At 38.7% G+C, this 17136-nt stretch overlaps 2 protein-coding genes and 1 non-coding gene across 9 annotated transcripts in view; 1 reads left to right on the top strand and 2 right to left on the bottom strand.

The window, feature by feature from the left end:
• Tlcd3a (TLC domain containing 3A) overlaps nucleotides 1-808 on the bottom strand; it is a 28129-nt gene extending 27321 nt beyond the window's left edge. For 5 of the 6 annotated variants that reach the window (XR_007343875.1, XR_007343876.1, XR_007343877.1 and 2 more), the window contains exon 1: nucleotides 493-806. The gene's annotated coding sequence lies outside the window, so the exon portion shown is untranslated. Of the gene's footprint in view, nucleotides 1-492 lie in introns of all 6 variants that reach the window. The other variant, XM_048793308.1, reaches the window with a different exon arrangement.
• Nucleotides 809-839: 31 nt separating this feature from the next.
• Nucleotides 840-17136, top strand: part of Vps53 (VPS53 subunit of GARP complex) — a 146538-nt gene continuing 130241 nt past the window's right edge. The window contains exons 1-4 of one of the 2 annotated variants that reach the window (XM_048793292.1): nucleotides 840-1076; nucleotides 3147-3227; nucleotides 11576-11625; nucleotides 13956-14022. In XM_048793292.1, the coding sequence (XP_048649249.1) occupies nucleotides 990-1076; nucleotides 3147-3227; nucleotides 11576-11625; nucleotides 13956-14022 (285 nt within the window). In that variant the 5' untranslated portion in view covers nucleotides 840-989. The remainder of the gene's footprint in view (nucleotides 1077-3146; nucleotides 3228-11575; nucleotides 11626-13955; nucleotides 14023-17136) is intronic. The other variant, XM_015501034.2, reaches the window with a different exon arrangement.
• On the bottom strand, nucleotides 8935-9041 carry LOC125613769. The gene has a single exon (XR_007344340.1). It is a non-coding gene; the product is annotated as a U6 spliceosomal RNA (small nuclear RNA).

Genomic DNA, 17136 nt, shown 5'->3' with positions numbered 1-17136 from the left:
TAAAAAAAAAAAAAAAAAAAAAAACTCAGTGGGACCAGGGACTATTCCACAATGTTCAACTGGTAAAACAACCTTTACTTTGGTTGCAATTCCTCACTGTTTAAGTGCATGCAGAAAAAGTGGTTCCAAAGAGTGATCTGGCTTCTTTATCCTTTCTGGGGCACAGGGGCTAGACACCCGAATATTTCCTGTATTGCTAGTTTAATTTCATAGTTCTTTTAATATTTAATGTTCACCCCATTTAGTGCAAGATAAGCAGGGCAGATGGAAATTTGTTCAAGATCACACAGCTCATCAGGAGTGTAGACAGGGATTCAGATATCTGAGATATTCCGTGTCCTGGAAAGTAAACATTTCTCAGGTCTTGGGACTGCCTAGGTTTACCCCGACCCCCAATCCCATAAGGCAGCTTCACAATTTTCAGAAAACTGTCTAGTGGCCCTGCACACGGGCACACATCCTATCAATGTCTTTGGCAACATCGCCACTTACCAGCTGGGGTCATTTCATCCCCGATGGCAGGTGTCCCTACTGCCACTGACCAAGGGGGCTCAGGGAGCGAAAGGGCTTCGCGGACCGCTGGGGTTGCTGTCCGGAGGTCACAACGCAGCTGCCACTCACGGAGGCGTCCGCCTCGGAGGCTAGGCTGTCCCCCATACCGGGGCCCTTAGAGCGAGGACGCGCCTTGGGCGAGGTGACGAGTGCCCCCATCTTAAGGACCCGTCGAGGGCTGGGCTGCGCGGCTAACGGGCTGTCCCGGCTGACTCCGGAGAGGTGACAGGCACGCCTCCAGAGGTCAGTCCTCCGCTATCCCAGAGTGCCTTGGATCCCGGAAGTGCCCGGCTTCCCGGAAGTGCCGGCTGGCTGACAGAGCAGTGGGTTGTTAGAGCTCTGCAACTGGAGGGTTGCTCTTCTGGGACCTAGGCGTCCGCTAGAGGTCTGAGGGTGGGGGGTTTGGGACGGGGTTCAGAAGGGTGCTGAGAGGCGGAATGATGGAGGAAGAGGAACTGGAGTTCGTGGAGGAACTGGAAGCCGTGCTGCAGCTCACGCCTGAGGTGCAGCTAGCAATCGAGCAGGTGAGCATTCCGCCCCCTCGGGAGCGGAGTGTGGGGGGTGCTGCAGTTTTGGGCGGTGGGAATTGAGCGGGTGGGGTGGGGAGCGAGGAGGCTGGATTGAAAGGGGGGCGTGGGCAGGGGTATCAGAGATGGCCGCGGGTTTCTGAATCAGGAGAAGGGAAGCGTCCTCTGTAGGCCTTGATTGTCTTTGGGCAAAAGAACCCCCTGAAGGATGCACCTAGAAAAAGGGACTCTGTGAGTGCAACCTCATATTCTGGGGGTTATGATGCTGCATTCATTTACCAGGTTAGTACAGACCCTCTCATTTGTCACTCCCCTCTAGAGGGGCTCAGAATTGGGACAAAAAATGGGTCCAAAAATGACCCTTTGCTTTCCCTAAAATGTTGAAAATTCCTGCAGTTTGGATTACATTGGGGGATACTCCCAGGAGGCCTCTCTTCTTTGCAGCAACTCTTTAGTTGACTAAATTCTCTTTCCAAGGTTATTAAAATTTTATGAGTGATAATATTAGAAGTAGTGATTTAGGCCTTTGTACAGGGTTTCTCTCCTATAAAGGGAGAAAACCTCCCTTAAAGAAGGAATTGTCATGGAGGTATTATTTAAGAAGGGTTATGCCTCATATTAACAACTACTGGGAAGTTCTTCTAAGTAAAACATTACTTCTACTAATAATTAACATTGACCATTCGTACCATGGATCCACCATTGTATTAAATAATGTTTTTGTATTGTTCCATTTATAGACTTTTGGATGTGTGTTTATNTATATATATATATATATATATATATATTTGTAGATGGACACAATACCTTTATTTTATTACTTTTATGTGGTGCAGAGGATGGAACCCAGTGCTTCACTCATTAGAGGCAAGCGCTCTCCCACTGATTCACAACCCCAGCCCTCTGCTTCTCTTTTACATGGTAGAAGCCCTAAACTCTTCTAAAATTGTCTTTGACCTATCTTAGGAGACATTTTGATACTTTGACACTATATTTCTTTGGAAAGCTTCTTCTCTGAAGAAGTTGCTTTCCAGCATTAAAATTGTCTTGAACTGGTAAAATCCAGTAAGCAGGAGATCATTTGACTCCTTTTATAATCCCCCTTGTTACATGTTATTCAATTTGTGACTTTTGAAAGGAGTTAGCTGTATTTCTCAGATGGTTTCTTGCTTTCTTCTATGAACCTGAATGCTGCTAGTCCTTAACACTGAAGCATAAAAATTGGGCAGGGAGAGTAGCTTAGTGGTAGAGTGCTTGCCTAGCATGGGTGAGGCTCTGGGTTCATTCCCCAGCAACACACACACTCAGAGATTGCTTCAATGCATAGTGAATTCTGCTGTAGAGACATGATTGAGACATGGAACCTAAGTCTATTATTAAGGATTTCTTAATAATAACCATGTCATCAGCTGGTTTACTAATGCTTGCTGAGTTGACATTTCATTGATGTCTGTGGAACTTTTCACATTTGCATATTGTGTTCATTATTTCAAGATGTTAAACTACAGATGTTGAAAATTAAAGAATATATATATTTTAGTTGTGGATAGACCTTTTATATGCGGTGCTGAGAATCGAACCCAGTGCCTCACACATGCCAGGCAAATGTGCTACCGCTGAGCTACAGCCCTTAAAGATTTATTTAATAGACATTGTATTACATGTCTATTTCCTTTTTTAAAAAAAATATTTCAGTTGGAGATGGACATAACAACTTTTTTTTTTTAATGTGGTGCTGAGAATCGAACCCAGTGCCTCACACATGCAAGGCAAGTGCTCTGCCACTAAGCCACAACCCCCAGCCCTGTCTATTTCCTTAATAGATAATTTATTGAGTATTTGTTGCATGTAAAGCATTTTAAAATGAAAAAGTTTTTTTTTCCTTTTATCTCTAGAGAACTTACCAATTAATAGGAAAGAAAGAATATATAAAACAAGGTAGAAAGATAACAGTTATTTTTAATCCCCTCTATCGTGGAATTTATTTTCTTTTTAATTGACAAATGTTGTATGTATTTATGGTGTCCAATATGATGTTTTAATATATAACCTCCTGTTTTTATATAGGTGTTTCCAAGCCAGGATCCTTTAGATCGAGCAGATTTCAATGCTGTTGAATATATCAATACCCTGTTCCCAACGGAACAAGTAAGTATAGAGTTTTAGGTTTCCTTCATTTTAATGGTTCCTGGCTCATCTGGAGGATTGTGATTGGTCTGTTATACCGTGTAATCTCAGGGCCCTTAATAAACAAATGAGAGTTAAATTCAAATTGAATTCTTCTGTGACCAATTGTGTTAGAGTAGAATTCATTGTTTAGAAGCATATTATTAGAAATTGTACCCTTTGGTTGTAAGGACAACCCCCCCGCCTTCCTTAGTTCAATTTCCTGTTGTATTTGAATAAGTAGAAAGAATTTTTATAACATGGTAGGGAAAAGTAGCAGTGAGGCAGGCAGGATAAGCCCTGAGTCATAAAGCAGCTTTCACTCCTATTTCAAAATGTAAATTTTTACACTTTCTGTTTTATGTCGTTTTGTTGGCTGATTTGCCTAGGTGGCTGGGTTTTTCTTACAATAGACAAGAATTAGAAGCAGCAGAGCTGGTAGAAGAGCAGCTGGAGTTTTTCTTAGGTTTTCACTTATTCATTCTGCAGCTATTCAGTAGTCACCTGTCATGTGTTGTTGGTCACTGTCCCAGGTGCTGGGACTACAAAGATGAATAAAACCCAGTCCCTGCCCTTGAGGTGTGCATAATTAAGTAGGGGGAGACAATGTTGAATGCTGTAAGAGGTATGGAGGGAAAGCATAATTCTTCCTAGGGAAATTAAAACCTCAGGCAACCCTCTGCCACATCTTGAGGGATTTGTTTATTCATTCAGTAGTCAAAGTCAGCCACCATTTATTAAGTGACTAAGAAGTGCCAGGCACTGTTCTTGAAACTGGGGAGAAATGGTAAACATGATAGGTTAATTCCTGGTCTTATGGAGTCTACTGTGTGGAAGAAGACAAGAAATAAATGGATAAATAAATAAATAAGAAATTACAGCTGGGTATGGTGGCATGCCTGTAGTCCCAGCTATTTAGGAGACTGAGGCAGGAGGATGGCTTCAACCAGCATTAAGGTGTCCAACGTGATGTTTTAATTTAGAATCTCCTGTTTTTATATAGGTATTTCCAAGCCAGGATCCCTTAGATTGAGCAGATTTCAATGCTGTTGAATCCAGGAGTTTGGGACCAGCCTAGGCAACATAGTGAGATCCTCATCTCAAAAAAAAAAAAAAAAAAAAAAAAAGAAATTATCAAGTGTGATTAATGATCTGATGAAAAGCAGGTGGCGCAGTGATAGAGCATGAAGGCTTGGGTAGGGGTCCTTTGGATAAAGGAAAAAGAGCTTAAAGGGAAGCTTCCCTGAGGCAGTTTCATTCAAGCAGAGACCTGATAAATATGAAGGAGCCAGGCTTGTGGCAATCTTTCAGAACATTGTTTTGGCATAGAGAACAGCCAAGTAAATCTTCTGAGAATACGAGGGAAAGAAGGTCATTCTAAACATTGGAGGCAGGAAGACCAATTAGGAGGCTAATGCAGTGGGTCCCTTGAGAGTGGCACTGAAAGCCTGAGTGAAGGTGATGGGATGGAGAGAACAGGACTTGAGAACTACTCAGGAGACAGAAGTGACATAGTTTGTTGCCTAAAGGGATGAAAGTCGAGGCTCATATAGAATCTAAAATTCATTTTAAAAATATCTACTCTGCCTACCCTTCTAAGAAGGAAAAAATGTAGAGAGCAAGAGTGAGCAAGACAGATGTGGTCCTTACCAACGTGGAATTTATAGTCTCTCCTAATAATTAATTATACTATTTGCACATTATGAGTGAATTATGAAGTTGCAGTGACTTGTTTGTATCATTATTATTGTTACTTGCTCTTAAAAGAGTCCTAACTTCTGCTACAACTATAATAATGGTTAACATTTATTGGGTATTTACTGTGTACCACGTGCTGTTGTAAGCACTTGACAATGATATATTCTCCACATAGTTATTTTCTCATTATTCAGAGAGAATACCAGGGCAAGGAGTGATAAAGAGCGCTCAGTTTAAAAGTGCCACGAAGGAAGACCACTAAATATGGTGAAAGCTGCCTGAAGAATCCAAAAAAGCTTTCCCTGAGGAAATGGCTTTTTAACTGAGCATTATAGGCAACTCTAAGGATTTTGAGCTTGATTTATAGCCTAATAGACTGAGTAGGTGTTGACACCTTTACCCAGTATTGAGAGAAAGAAAACAGGTTTCAGTTGTAAGTAGAGTCAGAAGAGAACATGTCATGAGCTCAGTTTTGAACACATTTGGGTCATCAAGGTGGAAATATGTAGTTGTATGTTTGAGTATGGAATGCATAATCCCCATCATTGTTAATATCTTGACATACATTCTTTTGAATTTTCTCTTTTTGAATTGTTTATGTGTTTGCTGTTCTATTTTTCTTAAAATGCTCTAATTTTATTTGATACCTAGTGATTGTACATATTTATGGGGTGCAGTGTGACATTTCAATACATGTATACAATGTGTAGTGATTAGATCAGGGTGATTGTGTTTCTATTACCTCAGACGTTTGTCATTTCTTTGTGTTGGGAACATTCAAAATCCTCTTAATACTGTTCTGAAATATGCAGTTAATTGTTAATTATCTTATTGTGCTCTGGATTATTAGAAGTTATTCTTCTAACTGCACCAAACTTTCTAATGGACATAATTTTTTAAAATAAAGTTTTAAAAATAATATATTGTGTGATTGTCTTTTTGGAGATTTCACAAATAATCTTTATAGCTCAACATTTTCTGTGAAACAGGAATTTTAGGAATTAGCTAGAGATAACCATTTGGTAACAATTGGCATCAGGACAGCAATTTTAGCCACATAAATGTTCACTTCTCCTACCTTATCAAGAAAGCTATCTGAACAAAGTGTTAGATTTGAAAATTACATGGGTTCTTACCTCTTCCTGAAATGATTGTGTATGTATTTTTTTTTAACTGCTAAAAGTAGCACAAGACATTTAACATTTGTTGCTCCACAGATTCAGTTATATGTCTTGTCCAATTAGGCCTCCATGTGCATGATAATGTATAGTGACATTTCTTAGGGTAACTCAAAGCATATGACACAGGGTTGCCTTTATTTCCCTGGTCCCAGAATTATATTTAGCAGTTCATCTACCAACCCAGATGCCCATGAACCTTAATGAAAAAGTAACAGAAAGTAGCAGCCTAACATGTCACTTTTTTAAAACTACTGCTAAATTTGGGCAAAAGCCACTTATATACTTCATGGACCTACAGTGTGTACTTGTTAACTATGAGTTTAGATTGTTTTAAAAAATGTTAGTATGTGAACAGTAGATTTAGTGTCACTCCAAGGAAGGGGATCTGTTGAGTGGCAAGTGCTTGCCTGGAGGCTGGAGTGTGGATTGGTCCTTGGATGTCTCTATTTCACTAGGTTTGGGTCCAGGGGAAGTTCAGCCTGTACTTAACAGAGTTCCCTACGTGATTCTGAAGAGTATCTGGGTTTGGTAACAATGATCTGGAAAACCTTTTTAGACTCCTAGCAGTAAACTGAAGATAATCATCCATCATGTTGTTGGTTTAATTAAGAGAAAATTAAATTAAATTTATGAAAAACTAGCATATTTTCAGCATTCATGGGAGGTTGAGTAGGAGGATTGCTTGAGTCCAGGAGTTCAAGATCCACCTGGGCAATGTAGTGAGACCCAGAAAAGAACTGAGTCTCAAAAAGAAAAGAAAAAGAAAAACTAATATAATTAGAACTTTGAAAAAACAAGTTACAGGGAGCTATTTAAAATAACTTTTAATAACTCCCAGAGTGTTCCGAATCTAATATTTTTAAGTGAAAAAACCCAAGGTATCTAATTACTTGTCCCCAATTTTTTGTTTGTTTGTTTTTGTTGTCATTTTGTGATGTTGGAAATTGAACCCAGTGGCATTCTATAACTGAGCTATATTCCCAGCCATTTTAATTTTTATTTTGAAACAGGGTCTCACTAAATTGCCTAGGCTGGTCTTGAACTTGTGATTCTCCTGCCTTAGTCTTCTGAGTAGCTGGGATTACAGGCATGTGCCACCACATCTGGCTCAGTTTATTTTTAAAAAATCCATATATTTTCATAGAAGAATAAAACGCAATATACAAAAATACTAATAGTAGCTATACTCTTGGGAACACAGGGTTGTATTTCTTGTTCTGCATTTTCTGTAATCAGCATGGATTGTCATTAAAATCAGTGAATACTTTTCAATAAATCAAACATTAAAAATCTTATACAATTAAAACTGTACAACCTCATTAAGACTAAACCAGATGAGTGATTCTCAGAGAGGTTATATCACCTTCATCAAGGGAAGCCAGTCTGGATTCCTACTGGTTTTCCCCTGACTCCAGAAGGATTCCTACCATAAGGAGGTACTGAAATGATGGGAGAAAGTGTCTCATATCTGTCAGGTATTTGGGGGTGCAGAAAAAGTAGGTCAAGACCCATTGCACAAGAGGTAGCATTATAGAGTAAGAAAGAGCAGAGACCTTAGAATCAGACAAACTTACTGAATCTCATGTCATCTCCTCCATCTTAGAGCATCTCTCCATTCAGAGCATATTTTCCAAATCAATCTATCTTCCTTCTTTCCTTCCTTTCTACCGGGAAATTGAACTCAGGGATGCTTTACCACTGAGCTATATCCTAGCATTTTTTTTTTTTTTTTAAAGACAGGATCTCATTAGGTTGAGAGGATTAAGGGAAATACTTTCTGTAGTGTCTAGAGCAGTGTTGCATAATAAACCCAAATCAAGTGGTAGCACCTTTTCCCTTTTACTTCTCTAGTAGAAAAATCTGGAAAATTTGGCTGGGTACAGCATACATGCCTGTGATCCCAGCACCTCTGGCAGCTAAGGCAGAAGGATTGCAAGTTCAAGGCCAGCTTCAGAAATTTAGTCAGACCCTCAACAACTTAATGAGACCCTATTGTAAAAATAAAAAGACTAGGAATGTACTTAGTGGTGAAGTGCCCCTGAGTTCTACCCCAGTACAAAGAAAATGAATGAATGAATGAATCAATCAATCAATCAATCTGGAAAAATTAAATATGAAAGTGGTTATCCATGGGTCCATATAACAGTCAATCAAGTATTCTGTAGTTTCAGGATGTTTTTTTCTAGTTTTTTTGAGGGGGAGGGTTTTGAACCTAAGGGTACTTTACCAATGAGCTACATCCCCTAGCCCCCTTTTTTTATTTTGAGACAGGGTGTCACTAAGTTGCTGAGGCTGGCCTTGAATTTGGAATTCTCCTCCCTCAGCCTCCCTTGTCACTAGGATTACAGATGTCTGTTACTCTGCCCAGCTTCTATTCTTTTAATGATTATATTCATGGAGTGCCTGGTATTTTAGACATGTTTTCCCCTTCTTAGTACAGTATCCCAAAGCAGTCTACTTTGTTTTATAATCTCCTTGACTAGTGTCTCCAGGGGTGGCATAAAAGTTCATCAGATAATTTGGCCTAATTTATTTAACTTTTCTTCTAAGAATAGGTCTTTAGGTTGTCTCCAGGTCTTCACTATTGTAATGCAGTTGAACAACTGACTACATAAATATTTTTCATTATTATTCTTAGAAAAGTTGCTATGGCTTGACTAAGAGCTTAAGGTCCAAGGATTATTAAATTTAGGAAATGGTTCCAGTACCACTAATAGTATTTACTGATATGGAATGACCTCCAAGTTATATTGTTAAATGAAAAAGCATGGTGCAGTACGCTTTATGGATGTGCTTTTTATTGTATTTTTTTAAATATGGAACGCTTCATGAATTTGCATGTCATCCTTGCACAGGGGCCATGCTAATCTTATCTGTATCGTTCCAATTTTAGTATATGTGCTGCCAAAGCGAGCACATGGATGTGCTTTTAACACAGACTAGGTCTGAGAAAGTAGAAAAGAAACTGGCTCAGAGCCACTGCCTCTGAGAAAGAACTGGGGGGGTCGTACAGCACAGGGTAAGTTTGGAAGCCTTGCATCTCATTATGAACCCTCTTTTACTATCTGAATTTTTGGTCATGTACATGTTTTAACAATTTTAAATATCTTGCAAAATTAAAAAAATATATTTTTAGTTGTAGATGGACACAGTATCTTTATTTATCATTATGTGTTGCTGAGGATTGAACTCAGGGCCTCACATATGCCGGGCGAACGCTCTTATCACTGAGCCACAATCCCAGCCCTAGCTTGCAAATATTTTGATGTTCATAATTTAAATCATATATGTATACAAATTATACAATTTTGGTAGGATTTTCCATTTTCAGAAAAGGTATAAGAGTAGTACAGAGAATTCTTGGCTTCCCTTCACCCAGATTTCCCAAATATTAATATTTTAAAAATATTTTTGGGGGGCTAGGACTGTAGCTCAGTGGCAGAGTGCTTGTCTAACATGTGTGAGGCACTGGGTTCGATCTTCAACACCACATTAAAAAATAAATAAAATTAAGGTATGCTGTTCATCTACAACTACAAAAAAAATTTAAAAAATAGTTTTTAAAGTACCACAAAAATATTTCTTTTGAAAGAATGGGCTTTAGCAGAGATAGGCCAGGAACTGTTAGGCCCATTTTGCATATGATGAAATAGAAACTCAAGAGAGATTTCTTTTTCCCTGAAGCAAGTTAGTAGCAGTGGTGGAGGTAGGCTAAAACCCAGGTCCTGTGACAACTTGGCTGTCATTTATATCTGTGATGGTGATGGAAATCATACCCAATCCAGTTTTGAATCGACAGATTTAACAGAATAGGATTGAAACCAGTTGAAATGGATTTCTCAGTTAAAGAGACTTCTTTTTTCTGAGGTTCATCCTTACCTCAGTCTGTTTTTGGAGTTCTGAAAATTCTGAGTAATGGTTGGCTCAGTCAGAGCAGTGACAAGATGTGAATAGTCCAGTCTTACATCTCAAACATTTGGGACCTGTTTCTCTTACCAGAACTGCTCCTGGAAGCCTCTAGGCCTCCTACAGCCAGAAGAGGTAGCCAGGAGCAATTTATAAGCACAATTCCTGCACTACCTCCAGTTCCTTCTGAGGTAAAATATCTGTTGAGGGTTTATAAAGTTTTTAAAACTTTGGAGTTAAAATGGTACCATAAAATTGTACCTTCTTTTTTCCACTAGAGGGCATTATTTCCTCACATTGTTTTCATCTCTAAAGTCAGAAATGGTCCTTTTGTCATTATCTTAAAAGCTTTATTATAATCACAGTAGCAGTACCTGTCAATATAGAGTAATCAAAAATACTCATAAGCAAAAAGAAGAAAAATTAAATATCTCTTCTTTTTATATATTAAAACTATTAATGCAGATTTCAGAGATTACAGCTGCTGTACTTTGTTACAACAGCTAGTGTGTGCCCTTCCAGATTTTTTTCTAATGGCTCTTCATTAAGCTTAAAAAATAAATTTATTTATTTGTTGAAGTGTAACATGATATAGAAGAGGGTACAAATCTTAAGTGAATAGTGACGAATTTCACAGAAGGAATATCGCCACCCAGATCAAGAAATAAAGCATTTAGGGGCTGGAGGTGTGGCTCAGTGGTAGAATGCTTACCTAGCACCTGTGAGGCACTGGGTTCGATCCCCAGCACCAGATAAAAATAAATAAATAAAATAAAGGTATTATGTCCATGTATAACTTAAGAAATTTTTTTTTTAAAGAAAACATTTAATAAAATATCTTCAAAGGCCTTTCTTGCTTCCTCACAGTCACTAGCCCCCTCTAAGATAATCACTATTTTGGCTTCTAACATGTTTTTTTTTTTAATTGAATAAATGTAATCATTCAGTATATACTCTTGGTTTTGGCTCCTCCCCCTTCAATATTATGTTAGTAAGATTTTGTCCATGTTATTGTGTGTTGTAATAGTTATAATTTATTTTCTTTGCTGTATTTTATTATATGAATTTGTTACAATCTTATATGCTAGGGATTATCCAACTTTCTATTAAAGGTTCAGATAGTAAATATTTTAGACTTTGTGAGCAAGGCAGTATCTGTCAGAACTTTCCAACTCCTCTATTGCAGCTCACAAGCAGCTACAGTATGTAAGTGAATGGACATGGCTATGTTCCAGTGAAACTTAATTTACAAAAAATACTTTCTGGGCTAGATTTGGCAGTGGTTGGCAAGTTCTGCTTTTCTTTTTTCTTTTCTTTTCTTTTTCAGTACTGGGGATTGAACCCAGGACCTTGCATATGCTAGGCAAATGTACACTGAGCTACACCCCAGCCCCTTATTTTTTAAAAAAAGTAAAAATGGTATCATACTGTGAGATTAACTTTTTGAGATTTTATAAGTAGATGTTATAGCTCATCATTTCCCTGTGAAATAGGAATTCCAGGAAGTGAAATAACAGCTGGACACTCTTTTCTTCTTTATTTTAGTCTCTGGCAAATATAGATGAAGTTGTGAACAAAATTAGACTGAAAATAAGGTAAGTAACATCATACAATTGTCAATTAATGAAAAGTATGTTATTAATTTAGTTAATTACATTCCAAAAGTATACTTTTCTTTGAGACGACTGAAATTTCAAATTAAAAAAAATAATGATTTTTGTTTTATCTGAATGTCCATGAAAACTCCATTCTTTCTTTTTTTTTTTTTTAAAGAGAGAGAGAGAGAATTTTAATATTTATTTTTTAGTTTTCGGCGGACACAACATCTTTGTTTGTATGTGGTGCTGAGGATCGAACCTGGGCCACACACATGCCAGGCGAGCGTGCTACCACTTGAGCCACATCCCCAGCTCCAAAAACCCCATTCTTGGACTGGGGATATTGCTCAGTTGATAGAGTGCTTGCCTCATCTGTACAAGGCCCTGGGTTCAATCCCCAGCACTACACACACACACACACACACACACACACACACACACACACAAACACACACACACAAATTAAAAAAAAAAACAATAACTCATTCTTAGCCAGTCTTGAATTATTCATAAAAAATTAAGGAAGCTATAATAGAGTTTGCTTTTTTAAAAAAAAAGCATAGTAGTTAATAATAAAAGTTAATTATAAAACTTCTTATTTAAATGTTTTATTATTTATTTATTTATTTATTTGTAGTACTGGGGTTTGAACCCGGGGGCACTCTGGTTCACCACTGAGCTATACCCTGGCCCTTTATAAATTTTTTTTTTTTTTTTTAAATCTTGAGACAGGGTCTTGCTAAGTTCCCAGGCTGGCATTGAACTTGTGATCCTCCTGCCTCAGCCCCCGAGTTGCTGGAATTACAAATATGCATCACAGCTCCTGACTGTTTTTAGTGGTTTTATTTCTCTAGTGGGTTTTCCTTTTTCTGTATTCCCAAGGGTCAGATATGAACCTAGGCTTACATGTGATACACATGGTTGGTTGCCTACTAGCTAATAATGTCAGATCTGCTTGACCTGGGTGGTGGCACAGGATTAAACATTGTAATTAACCCAAGATGTGATTGCTCAGGGTGGTCATTAGGTGTCCTTCCTGCTCAATAATCTTGTTCTGGCTTATCCGTGTCTGGGTTTACACATGGCAGGTACTTGATAAATGTCTGCTCATTGTATAAATAGATTGATTTCATTGCCTTAAATATAGTTTGGTTTTTGTGTCTGTTTTCAACTATTGAGGGAAAGGGTTCATCTTGAACCCAGGATATGAAATTTTTCTCTACGACCTTTGGTATTTGTGTGCAAGTCTCTGCCCCATGTGTGTGTTGTTGCATCCATATTTTAGGAAGCACAAAGAGCTTCCTATTGTTTTGTTGGGCTTCAGCAGTAACATTCTAGTAGAGACCACTAAGTTGTCCAGGGTTTGCATGGAAAATGAAAATTCCCTGGTGATTCAAAGATCACTTATGGACTAGGTATTTTCTTTCTTCTTCTTCTTTTTTTTTTTTTTTTGTGCCCAGGATTGTACTCAACTACTGAGCCACATCCCGAGCCCTTTATTGTATTTTATTTAGAGACAGGGTCTCACTGAGTTGCTTAGTGCCTCACTAAGTTGCTGAGGCTGGCTTTGAACTTGAGATCCTTCTGCTCAGCCTGTTGAACTGCAGAGGAAAGAGGAGCAGGAAGCCATCAATCTCTCTCATACACATTGCATGATGGGGTACATAGGGTAAGCACAGATTTCACATATCACCTTGGCTCCTTGACTCTTTTAAGGTCACCGAAGAAAGGATTTTGTGTGTGGTAATTTGTATTTTTCTGGCTTCTTCCTATAGAGCTACTGCAACTTTATCATTCCTAATTTATTCCATGAAAAATAAAAAGGTTTTATTGGTTCTTTCAAGCAGCTCTGAAAAGTAAAAGTAGACTTTTTTTTTTTTTTGTACCAGCGATTGAACCCAGGGGTACTTAACCACTGAGCCACATCCCAAGCCATTTTTATTTTTTAAATGTTTTTATTTTGAGACAGGCCCTGGCTAAGTCCTCAGGGTCTTTCTAAGTTACTGAGGGCTGGCCTTGAACTTGTGATTCCCCTGCCTCAGCCTCCTGAGTCACTGGCATTATAGATATGCACCACTGTGCATGGTCTAAAAATTGCCATGTTTTTAAACAAAAAACTCATCAGTCTACGCTGGGGTTGGCTTTGCACTGTTGTTGCTGCCCCTTAGGTTCAAGTCCTCGTTTTTATTTCATTCACTCTTGTTTGATGTTCTGGATAAGTAGGTGCAATTTGTAGAAGCTGATGGATAAATTACCAAATTTTTTCTTATAGTTCACCTAAAGTAGAGATTTTTGAATAATTTATATCCTTTAACTTTTTTTGCTAGGAGACTGGATGACAATATTCGAACAGTTGTAAGAGGTCAGACAAATGTTGGGCAGGATGGAAGGCAAGTAAGTAATTTATTCCTCCATATTAATTATACTCCCTTAGATGGGGTAGAGGGAGGGGAGGGGAGGGAAGGGGGGGATAGGAAGGGGATAGGAAGGGCAGCAGAATACAACAGACACTAGTTTGGCAGTATGTATAAATGTGGCTGTATAATCAACGTGATCCTGCAATCTGTACACGTGGGAATAATAAGAATTCATACCCCATTTGAAACAAATGTAGGATATATGATATGTCAAGATCAATATAATGTTTTGAGCAACCAATAAATTTCTGATGTTTAAAATAAAAAAAGAAAAAGGACAAAAAATATATACAGCAAAGTCACAGAAAAATCACAAGTAGCTGATAAACAAATGTAAAAAGATGTTCAACTTCATCCATAAAGAAAAAAAAGAAAATTATACTCCCTTAATTTCTAGAAGACCCAACAATCAAGTGAACAAGATGTCGATCTGTTTGCAGAGCACTTTTTTATTGTTCTGTTCCATATACATCAGGAAATGTGCATGACTTATACGCCTGTTCCCTGCCGCATAGCAGGGGTAGGATGCCCAGATCAGCTTTGAGCTGTCACTCAGTGTCCCTTGGATCAGGATCATGTGTAGTAGCATAGCTCATTCAAGGCCAGGGACATGCAGGCTTAATGAGCAAATTGGTTTCCTTGTCTTTGACTTAGTACCCGATGTCTCTTTTATTTTGTGTACTATGGCTAAATAAGATGACTGCTTTTGTCTATCAGGTAAGTTGTTGGGGGTTTGTCGCTTCAAAAGATGGTAACCTGACACAGCTACAGTTCCTCATGCCTAGTTTTGTCAGAAGCAGGTAACTATGGATTCATTTCAGAGTTTTACAGTTCTTTTGGGATCTTAATAAAGAGAGGTATTGAGAGGGGAGAAAGGGAAAAGAAGGGTGTGGGGGAGGTATTCTTCAGTGATTGAGAGGCCAGATGTTATCTATTAGCCATGTTCCTTTTTATTTGGATTCTGTTCTTCTGTATAGGTATCGTATTTCAGAAATTACTGTCATAACAGAAATGCTGAGCATGCCTTTCTAGCCTTCCTCTCCACAGCGCCTGGTCCTGCCTCTTCAGTGCTTGTTTAGTTCAGTCAGGAGAGCGCTATTATGCATAGCCTTGGTCCTTTTATCTCTTCTATTAGACATTTTTTAGTCCAATTAATTCCTGAAAATGTTCTTTATGCTTGCCCACATTTAGTGTGGGTGAGGGGAGGGTGTAATCTTACTTAGAAATTTCCTGATCTTTGATATTTCTGTTTCCCCTGCTACTGGCTCCACAGGTGTTATGAGTCCTTTCTTCTCCAATTTCAGTTGTATTCATCTTTCTGTTTTCCCACACTTTATGGCTTCTCCCCCCCTCTTAACAATCTTCTTTTGTTGGCCTATTTGTAAGTCATCTGTCTTCCTGTTATCATAATCAGTATTTGCTTGAAGACATGCTAGGTTCTTAAAACCAATCCTATTTCCTGGACTTTTTTTTTTTTGGCAGAAGGGTATCAGGGATTGAACTCAGGGGCACTAGATTACTGAGCCACATCCCCAGCTCTTTTTTGTATTTTATTTAGAGACAGGGTCCCACTGAGTTGCTTAGTGCCTTGCTTTTTGCTGAGGCTGGCTTTGAACTTGCGATCCTCCTGCCTCAGCCTCCCAAGCTGCTGGGATTACAGGTATGCACCACTGTGCCAGGCTTCCGGACTTTTGTATGGTCTTAGCCCTTATTGCTTTGTTTCTGCTTTCTGAGGTAAGAAGTACTGCTTCTCTGGCAGAATAGGCCCATGCAAACTGGGCCCTCAGAGATAATGAAGAGGAACAGGGTAACCTACAAACACTCTACACTGATTAACTTTTCTTTTTCTTTTTTTAAAGAGAGAGTGAGAGAGAGCGATAGAGAGAGAAAATTTATTAATATTTATTTTTCAGTTTTTGGCAGACACAACATCTTTGTTTGTATGTGGTGCTGAGGATCGAACCTGGGCCGCACGCATGCCAGGCGAGCCCGCCACCGCTCGAGCCACATCCCCAGCCCCCTGATTAACTTCTCTAACGTGTCTAGTCATGTCATTTGCCTCTTCAGAAACCTCAGTGCCTCTAGCTTACTAAATGAAGTAAATCCAAGTTTCTGTGCTTTATATTCAAGGCTTCAGTCTCCATTTCTTGATTTTGTCTGTCCTTATATTCCATACATACTGAAGACTTGGTGCCCTGCAAGCATGCTCTGCGCTTTCTGGGCCTATGCTTACGTATTTCTTTGGGCCTGAAATGTCTTTTCTTCTCTTTCTTTCTTCCAATAGCTACATTTCAAAATCTTACCCATCTAAGGGCTGGCTTAAATAATCTTTCCTTTGTGATATATTTACCTCATCTGGGTAACATCAAAGGAATCAGAATTTTAGAGCTCAAAGGGACTCTGAATTCATCTGGCTTACTCCTCTCATTCTACAGAGGAGAAGACTGATCCCAGTATTCCTCATTCAGATGTGTGTTCTGTCTGTCCCAGAATTCCCACAGTCTTCTGCTTATGCTTTGTCTTGGGTTGTGTGGTCTCCCTTAACTTACTGGTAAATACGTTTTGTCCCCTTGATTAGTTTTTAAGCTTCATGAAGGTAAGAACTACATCTTTCTCATCTTCATGTTTCAGTCCCCATAGTCCACGTACAACATTTTATTTAGCTGTAATGAATATTTGGTGTGTGTATGATTGTTGATTACAAATAAACAAAAGTTCTTGACCATAAAAACATCATTTTAATCAGTTTTTGAGTATTCCTTTATTTTTTTTTAAAGAGAGAGAGAAGAGAGAGAGAGAATTTTTAATATTTATTTTTAGTTTTCGGTGGACACAACATTTTATTTGTATGTGGTGCTGAGGATCGAACCCAGCGCCGCGCGCATGCCAGGCAAACATGCTACCGCTTGAGCCACATCCCTAGCCCTGTTGAGTATTCCTTTATAGTGGTTGAAAGCTTGGTTCTTGCATGAGATTTTTATTTCTTTGCCGTGTTGGGGTTTGAACCCAAGGCCTTATGTTCTACTGCTGAGCTATACCCCTGCCCAGATTCATGTATGAATAGTCCCAGTATACTACTATTTGGAATAGC

This window comes from Marmota marmota, unplaced genomic scaffold (genome assembly GCF_001458135.2).
Source record: "Marmota marmota marmota unplaced genomic scaffold, marMar, whole genome shotgun sequence".
Taxonomy (NCBI): domain Eukaryota; kingdom Metazoa; phylum Chordata; class Mammalia; order Rodentia; family Sciuridae; genus Marmota; species Marmota marmota.
This window is presented reverse-complemented; position numbering and strand designations above follow the sequence as displayed.